General features: G+C 41.8%; 1 protein-coding gene across 1 annotated transcript; it reads right to left on the bottom strand.

Moving 5' to 3' along the window:
* Positions 1-943: 943 nt before the first annotated feature.
* On the bottom strand, positions 944-1,861 carry LOC127682273 (mas-related G-protein coupled receptor member X1-like). Its single transcript, XM_052178652.1, has one exon. The coding sequence runs from the start codon at positions 1,859-1,861 to the stop codon at positions 944-946; it is 918 nt and encodes a 305-aa protein (XP_052034612.1).
* Positions 1,862-9,398: the final 7,537 nt, after the last annotated feature.

Genomic DNA, 9,398 nt, shown 5'->3' with positions numbered 1-9,398 from the left:
TGGATTGGTCTTATTTCTGTACTATTATTGAGCATTAAATATCTGCTTAACATTCTCAAGGACAAAGGCCTTGATTTTAACCCAAAACACAAGACAAATTTGTCATCACACCATAGGAAAAAAAAATCCTATCAAAATACCTCTCATATGTCTGACCACCTGCACTGTCCCACACATATGGAGGGTGTCTGTGAGGAAGCTAGTCTCCTTAGACTGGAGACACTGGCCATCCTCACATGTGGTAGAACTCATTCTGTCATGACAAAGCTTACTGTCTTGTGCACTGGGAGAATCACAAGATATAAGATCCTCTGGTAAATGGCCCTGAGTAAAAACATTTTATAACTTTATGTTCTCAGTTTCAGATGTATGGTTTGAATAGGAACTTTTCCATGATAAAAACTGCAAGAAAAAGTGTTCAGTGAGAAATTTTTGGAGGATATTTGGGAAATTAATTGACAGAGCCCACAAAAGTTGGAGAAATTCTTATTTTTGGCTACTTTAAGAATTATAAGAAAATCGGATTAAAAAACACATTTAAAAGCATTGTGATCACTGAGGCATTTCTTTCTTTTTTTTTTTTAAATTTATTGATATATTTATTTACATTTCAAATGATTTCCCCTTTTCTGGACCCCCACTCCCCGAAAGTCCCATCAGTCCCCTTCCCTCCCCCTGTTTCCCACCCAACCCTTCCCACTTCCCTGTTCTGATTTTGTTCTATACTGCTTCACTGAGTCTTTCCAGAACAAGGGGCCACTCCTCCATTCTTCTTGTACCTCATTTGATGTGTGGATTATGTTTAGGGTATTCCAGTTTTCTAGGTTAATATCCACTTATTAGTGAATGCATACATTTCTGACAGAAGAGTAAGCTAATGTTGTATTGACTCTCAACATCTGTTTTGTGACATCTTAGTAGTTTTCTGAAAATGGCTGTCTGTTTATTCATCCTCAGGAGTGTCCGCCAGAGCCCTCTTAAGAACCATTTTGAGGGACCGATGCTTTTTATGCTGCCTAAAGGAGCCTACAAGGAAGTAAATGACAGGGTTGGCAGAGCTGTTTACACAGGACAGGACTGCAGTAACTGGGTAAATGTGACAAAAGGGATGATGTAAATGGATCCCAAACCAGTATAACAGGAACCAGTAAAGCCCCAGAGGCAGGCCACAGATGAGGTAGACCATCACTGTGAGAGAGATCGTAATGTACAGCCTGGACAGTGGTTTTCGCCTGGAACCACAGAGGATCCTCACCAGTAGGGTCAGACTGGATCCAGAGAGAAGCACAAATAAAAAAATCAGAAATGCAGTTACAATGATGTTAACATTTTTCCACAAATGATGATGAGTCTCACCCAGGAATCCTGAGAAGAGCCAATCCAGGATGCCCATGAGAAAGGAAAGAACCCAGATTAGGGCACATATGATGGCTGACATGTTTTTTGGGCGGTGGCAGTGGTACCAGATTGGCCACAATACAGACAGGCAGCGCTCTGTGCTAATAGCACTGAGGATGCTCAGGCCTGCGATATAGGGATTGATTGCTACGTTGCTTAAGATTTCTTTGCTTAATTTGTGGGCATAGATGCCATAGAAGTCTATGATCCGTAGCAGAGAGTCAATGAAGTGGCAGCAGAGGAAGAAGGAGTCTGCCAGAGCCAGGTTGAGGACATAGACTGAGATGGCTTTTCTGCGCATGCGGAATCCCAGGAGCCAGAGTACGATGGTGTTTCCTGCCAATCCAACCAGGGCAATGATGAGGACCAGGAAGAAAGGGGTCAGGATTGGACTGCACTGGGGATGGCCAGTTCCATTCAGTGGTATAGATTCTATGTTGTGGGATGAGATGGTTGGATCCATGCTCACAAATCTTCCAGCAGTGTCCCTGAGAACACAAACCATATTTGAGCAACTTAACACTGCCCCTTCTTCTTGTGATCATAATGTAATATAGATATTGTTGTAGACAGGGCAAAATAAAATAATTTAAAAATAAGAGGTAAGTAACATGACCACATGGGTTAAGAATTCTGGACTGTGGATTCAATTTCACAGCTTGTTTATAGTCTGTAGTCTGGGTCATCTTTCCTGTGTATAACTCAGGACCTTTAAATAACATGGAAGTAATTCATGTTATTCTACGTCTTATCCATGTATTCCAGGAGAGAAACTTCTGCAGCCAGTGGACTACATGAAGTGAGCACTACTCTGTTCTGGACCAGAATTTTTTCTCATGTAGAAGAGGTGATCATGAAACTCTTGCAACCAAGATGGTTCCATTATCCATGGAAAATGAATAGAATATTTTAGGGCCATAGTGCTAAAGTGAATTTTTCTAGGACACTTGTTAGGATGACTGTGTCTGATGATCTAGATGGGACCTAGTGGGGGATAGTTCTTAAAGACAAAGATGCTTTCTATATTTTCCAGGGTTTAGCTTTTCTAAAAGTATGTAAATTTAAAAATCCCATTTAAAAATTTTTATACTCTCTAGTCTGGGTCACACACACACACACACACACACACACACACAGAGCAAGCGAGTGAGCAACTGAGAGAGAGAGAGAGAGAGGGGGGGGAGAGAGGGAGAGAGAAAGAGAGACAGAGAGAGAGACAGAGAGAGAGAGAGAGAGAGCACAAATAGAGAAAGAGGAGATGACAAGATGGCAGCTCACATCTAGGGGACTAATTAATACCCACCGCTCCTGGCATATGGTGAGGTTAAACAGCATGGCAGGAGCACATTGTGTAGAGAAGAGGCTCATCTAGTGGAGGGGGCAGGAAGCCTAGATGGGGTGTCTGTGCTTCTGTGCTAGATTCTCCCTTCTTTCTCTTTTGTTACATTTTTTTTATTGGATATTTTATTTATTTATATTTCAAATGTTATTCTCTTCCCAGGTCTCCCGTCTGGAAACCCTCTATCCCCTCCCCCTTCCCCATGCTTCTATGAGGGTGCTCCCCCTCTCTCCCACCCCCACCCCCACTCCCTGCCCTGGCATTCCCTTACACTGGGGCCATTTTGTTACATTTCAAAGAAGCACTTGGCTTCTATGATGAAGCTATCCTCATTCCTTCCTGGACTTACTGTGCTAATGCTTGCCTGCAGTGCCCTTTCAGACACACTATGAAGTGTGATTTTGTAGAATTTTCTTAATCCAATCAAGTTGGCAGTCATGTGTAACCATTATAAACCCAATCCAAATCAACTTGTCACCCAAGCACAACTCCTGAAATCATTCTGAAATTTCCAAATAAAAACAATATCATGGTCATGATTTTACTTATCATGATAGAGACATCCTGTGTACAACTGAAAATACAGTAATCCACTCTAATCTCAGCAGTTGGATGCTCAGAAGCCAACATTTCCAAGTGTCTTTTGAGACTCAGACTAATTTCTTTGCTGTCATTCCCTATAAAATAGTATAAAAAGTCAAATGTAAAAACTTGCAACATACAATCTCATGGAGTAAATGTTCTCATTCTAAAACAGAGACCCAGGAGAATGTCAAGAAAGTATGGGCCCAAAGCAGGAAAGAAGCCCATTGGCACACACACTAAATCTTGCATCTTCATGTCCACCACCAGGGTCACATGTCTGCGTTCTCTGCCTACAGAAGTTTTCAGTAGATGCTTTATGTTTTTGTCAGCTCCAGTTTCCTTGGATTTTAATTTTGCCTTCAGCTTTTTTTTTTTTTTATAAAGATTTATTTATTGTATGTAAGTACACTGTAGCTGTCTTCAGACACTCCAGAAGAGGGCATCAGATCTCATTACAGATGGTTGTGAGCCACCATGTGGTTGCTGGGATTTGAACTCGGAATCAGTGCTCTTAACAGCTGAGCCATCCATCTCTCCAGCCCCCTTCGGCTTTATTCTTAACAGCAATTTAGTCAATAGATTCAAGGCATGTACATTAAAATACCATCAGGTATTTCTGATGCTTATCGTACAATTCGTGAGCACATGCAAAAAAACCTAGACAGTTAAAATCATCTTAAAAGTGAAAAACCAAGTTATAGGATACACACGATTTGATGTAGACTTCCTGCCAAGCTTTGGTCATCATAGTAGTAGGTGTGGGTATAACTAGATCAGATATATATATATATACATATACATATACATATATATATATATATATATATATATATGTTTTGATAATGCTCAAGATATTCAGTATTTTAGCACTTCTAGCTAGATGGTTTCTGTCACAAATATTTAACTTTGCTGTTGTGTGAAGGTAGCCACAGACAATTCATAAATAAATGTTTCCTTCTTTCCCTTTTCTTGTTCCATCATATTTGCTTCACCCCTCTTTCCTCTCATTACTCACCTCTTGCTACACACACACACCACACACACACACACACACACACACACACACATACACACACACACACACACAAGTCTTGTATGCTATTATAGCTGTAATTTTCATGAACTAATATTTAAAACTAACCTTGGTAGAGTAAAAAAATCATGACATTAGCAGGACTCAGACATTTCCATAAATACTCAGGACTACCAGCCCAGGCTGGCACCAGTCACAATGGCCTGGGCCTTCTCCCATCAATCATTAATCAAGAAAACATCCCATAGACTTGCCCACAGGCCATTCTCATGAGGCTATTTTTCTCAACTGAGGTTCCAAATGACTCTACGTTGCATTAGGTTAACATAGAACTAGACAGCAAACTAGATAAATATGCTTCTTTGTTTAGTCATTGCTTTAATTTGGGTTTCCCCAACTGAGTTTACTGGAACCTCCAGTATACCCTTGGGAAACCAACCCAGCATAAGCACCCACAAGCATGATCTCTCATCCCCAGGACTACCGAGGGGTGTTGTAATTACCATCTCTGTGCCCCAGGGGAGGAAACAGGTACAAAATTAAGTATTTTTAAAAGATGAGATATCTGCACTTGGAATTCCTGTGGGCACTAAATACTATATTTTCTCTCCTTTACAGACAGAGGAATATTCTCCAGGCTAGACACTGGTGCAGAGCTCAGTAGTCCCTACCAGCCGCCATGTCAGGTATCCAGATTTTGTTAAGAAGAGAAAAGTCTGGGATAGAATTTGAGAAAGCATGACTGTAGACACAGCCATTGTCTTGTCCTGGACTAGAAATTTTCTCTCAGGTACTGAAATTAAAAATGGAAAAGAAAGCCTGAGGCTGCATTCATGACTATTGATGGGGGAGGTGTTTTAAGGATATAAGAAGGTCTGACATCTTGCTTGGACAGATAGTGAAGATGGCTGGTTATGTAACCCTTGGGGAACAGAAATGTCTGTTTTCAAGAGTAACTCTGAGTGGTACACTGTGTTCTTGATCTTTGGTAATCAAATGGTTGAATGGAAGAGGAGCATGATGGGAGAGGACTATTTGGGATAAATGCAAAAGCAAAGATGAATCACAACTGTAGGCACTAGGACATTCAAGTAAAGCAAGATGAAGAATATTATATTCTTCATGACCCTCTTGGACAGCTCAGCGTGTTTAGAAGAATTTTCTGAATATTACAGGGATAAACTCTTCTCCCATGGCCAGTGTTGGATCCATTTCCTGCTCCCCAGGAAGGGAAGCATCACATTTGCCTCCCTAGGGCTTAAAATAATACAGAAAAGATGAAGACATCAGGGTTTTGTTGAGGTACATTAAGGGAAAGATACTTCCTCATGGTCAGAAGAATGGACTCTGAGTTCTACTCCTAACTCTGGGTAGAGATGTGACTCTAGTCTGCTCAACGGATTACAACATCACACACATTTACTTCCTCCCTTAAGTTGACCAAGCTGCACTTGTCAATCACCTGGCCAGGAGACTGCTAATGTGGCAGAAGGAATGACAATTTGCTCATCCTCCACAGGGGTACCACCCAGTAGGCAGCCATTTCTGAGCTTCCCCAGATGGTACAGTTAAGCCTATCTGCTTCTCTGAACGCACTCTAACTCAGAAAAGTGTTCTCATTTCTTTCTATAGAGCTTGCTTTCTTCTAAACATGAGCCAAAAGCCCAAGCAAGCTTTTCCTGACACTCTGGACTTTCTCAATCATTTCTGAAGCCCACATTCCTTTCCACCATGGAGTTTTTTCCCAACTTCCATTGCTGGATATGCCAGTTTTCTTGGGATATCAAAAGGCATGGCTTTTCTCTTCCCCTTCTCCATCTCCCTCCTCCTGGCTGCTGCCCAGATTTACAGCTTGCTTACTGTGCTATTTTGTTCTGAAATTTTAGTAAAACTGTAATTGAGCTTCCTTCTGAATCTGGTTTTACCTTTTTTTTTTTTTTTAAATAAAATATTCTTTTATTACTGAGGGAACTCTGATTTCTCCCATGACAGAAGAACTCATTATGGCTTGGCTGAGCACATAGATTTACTTTTGTATACAGATCGAGTATGTATGGGTAGGCTGGGTTGGGGATAGAGTCGCAGAGGGTTATATATGAGTGTGGACTGAATTACCCAGCAACATAAAGAACAAAAGAAGGAGAGTGAGGTCTCAGTGCCAGGAAAAGAGGTTGAGAAGTTAAAACAGAACAACAAAAGGAAGACTTAATTGGTGAGGTAAGCCACGTGAGTGGATTCCATTATCTCTCCCAGGAGATCTTTAGTGGTATTTACTTTGCAGGAAAAAGCCTTTGCTTGAGAGGAGCTTTTGAAGGGAAATAGAAGTGTAGGACTTAAAACATAAAGAGACAACACTCACCCACAAACCCACACCCTAGTTGAAGAAATAGCAACTGAGCTGAAATCAACTGCTTTTTTTTTCTCTTTTAGTTCTTCCAGCAGTAGAAGAGGTAAGAATTGACATTTTTCTTTTTAAATTTTAGAGAGGAGAAAGGGAAGCCAGTGAAGGGGAAGAAAGATACAGGTATAAGCCGATTAAAGACAGATGTCCCACTAGCATCTCTTTTCTGCCTCACAAACTAGACGTGACTCCCTTCAGAAGACTCACCTAAAGAGTAGGCTCCCAATGGACAGAAGGTCAGTCCATTTTCCTATCAGGCAGAAAATACAGTTTTTTAAAAAGACAAGCTTTTAAAACCTTAGTTGGCTGGAAGGTATGGGAAGGAAACTAGGATCTTTGTTGTCTGGACACAGTGCCTTTCAGTTTGAGCATGTGGTTTTAGTCACTGGGAGAGATCACCAGGAGACTGGAGTGGGTGGTGAGCAGTGAATTTTTGGCTCCTAGCTCTTGACCTGTGAGGTTGTGATTTGGCAAAGGCAGTGACTCTCCACTTGCATGACTGTCCTTTTCTGCGACTACAATCCTGTAGCTATGATGTATTTTCCTCTGGGAAATGCTTCTTCTCTTGCTAGGTATAGGGCTAAATATAGTGTTCTGCTATTGCTCGCCTTGTGGTGAAAAACCATGCATTATCAGTATCCCTCAATCCTGTCTGTGACTGTAAACGGCCAATGCAAGGCATATATTTCAGCTCGTGCTAACATTTTTTATTGATACCTTCTCAGGTCTCAGATATGCAAAGGAGAACAACACTGATAAAACAATAAGACCTGGTTAGTAGCAGTCAGTCTGGTAAATAAGGTCTGAATGTGATCCTGACCCATTCCTTCCTTTTCTTTCTTTCTTTTTGAGACAGAGTCTTTCCATGTAGCTCAGGCTGGGCTGCAGCCTTCTATGTCAGCCCAGGCTGACGTCAAGTGAATGTAATCCTCCTTCCTCCTTCTCCAAATACTGAGATCAAGGGAGTGTGCAACCACATTAACTTTCTTTCACCTTGCCTCGTAAATGAATGTAAGTTACACTATTCTCCCCCTGGCAGCACACTGGCAAAACTTGGATAAAAGAAGGGCCAGTGGCCTCGGTGACCTTACTGACATTCCTCCCATATTCAGGTTGCTAACACTCTTTTTAAAGGAAGCCTCATGTCTCCATTCTTTCCTTGAAGGAAGTCCAATGGTCCCCACATGCAGCTTCTCAGTATTGAAACAGAAGGAAATCTAGAGACAAACATATATGGACACAAATCCTTACCTTTCGTCCAATGCTCTATCAGGAGCTGAAGAGCTGACTTGTTCTGAATTTGAAGTCTTCTGGGGCTGTGGATGCTAGAACATCCTTTTACATCCCCCAAGAAAAGCTGGTAGGAGCGTTAGTATGAGCTGGTGACCAAGTGAGACTTACTGAGATGATAAGAAGCTCATGTGATTTCCTGGGCTGTGGATTAATAAGAGATACCAAGTCGATGTGAGACACGATTCTTCACAAAGATATTTCTGGATGACTTCCCAGTTTCCACTCATATATGAGCCTCTCCCACCCCACCTTCTCTGGAACCTCCCCCACCTCTGTAAGTAAGTGCCATTCTGAAGCTTTAATTGCCAACTAGGCAGTAATGATGTTAGCTAAAATGAACTGCATGTGAGATTTATAACTAAAGTACATTATGGTGTCTCTAGAGCATCCTCTAGCCAGGCTTTTTTTCTTTCCTATTTTCTTCACCTGATAACTGACTTGTAGGTGCCCTTTTATTGTAAGTGACAGACAAGAGCACATAGAGTGAACTCCTCACGTCCCACTCTCCAAATGTCAATGCTCTTTCCATTGTTTTTTTATTTTTTTGTTTTTAAAATTTTTTATTGAATATATTCTTCATTTATATTTAAATGTTATACCCTTTCCTCATTTCCCCCCTCCTAGAAAACCCCCAACCCATCCTCCCACCCTCTGCCTCCAAGAAGATGCCCCTCTGCCCAACCTACTCCCATCTATTCCCCCCTTCCTGATTTCCCCACGCTGAGGCATCTATTGAACCTTCATAGGACCAAGGACCTGTCCCCCCACCAATGCCCGACAAGGCATTCTTCTGCCATACTTGTGGCTGGAAACATGTGTACCCCCCCCCCCCCCTTGGTTGATTGCTTAGTCCCTGGGAGTCCTGGGGTTCTGGTTGGCCAAAATCATTGTTCTTCCCATGGGGCTGCAATCCTTTCAGCTCTACTAGTTCTCCCTCCAACTCCTCCATCAGGGACACCTCGTTCAGTCCAATGGTTGGCTGCTAACATCTGCCTTTGTATGTGTAAGGCTCTGGCAGGGCCCCTCAGGAGACAGCCATAACAGAATCCTTTCGCCAAGCACTTTGTGTCATCCATAATAGTGTCGGGGTTTGGTGACTGTTTATAGGATGAATCTCCAGGTAGGACAGTCTCTGGGTGGCGTTTCCTTTAGTCTCTGTGCCACGCTTTGTCTCCATAATTGCTCCTGTGAGTATTTTGTTTCCTTTCTCAGAAAAACCAAAGCACCCATACTTTGGTCTTCATTTTTCTTGAGCTTCATGTGGTCTGTGAGTTGTATCTTGTTTATTCTGAGATTTGGGGCTAATATCCACATATCAGTGAGTGCATACCATGCGTGTTCTTTTTTGG

Source organism: Apodemus sylvaticus, chromosome 1 (assembly GCF_947179515.1).
Source record: "Apodemus sylvaticus chromosome 1, mApoSyl1.1, whole genome shotgun sequence".
Lineage (NCBI taxonomy): Eukaryota > Metazoa > Chordata > Mammalia > Rodentia > Muridae > Apodemus > Apodemus sylvaticus.
This window is presented reverse-complemented; position numbering and strand designations above follow the sequence as displayed.

Coding starts and splice junctions, on each gene's coding strand:
- LOC127682273 (XM_052178652.1), bottom strand. CDS start 1,861: ATGGATCCAACCATCTCATCCCACAACATAGAATCTATACCACTGAAT.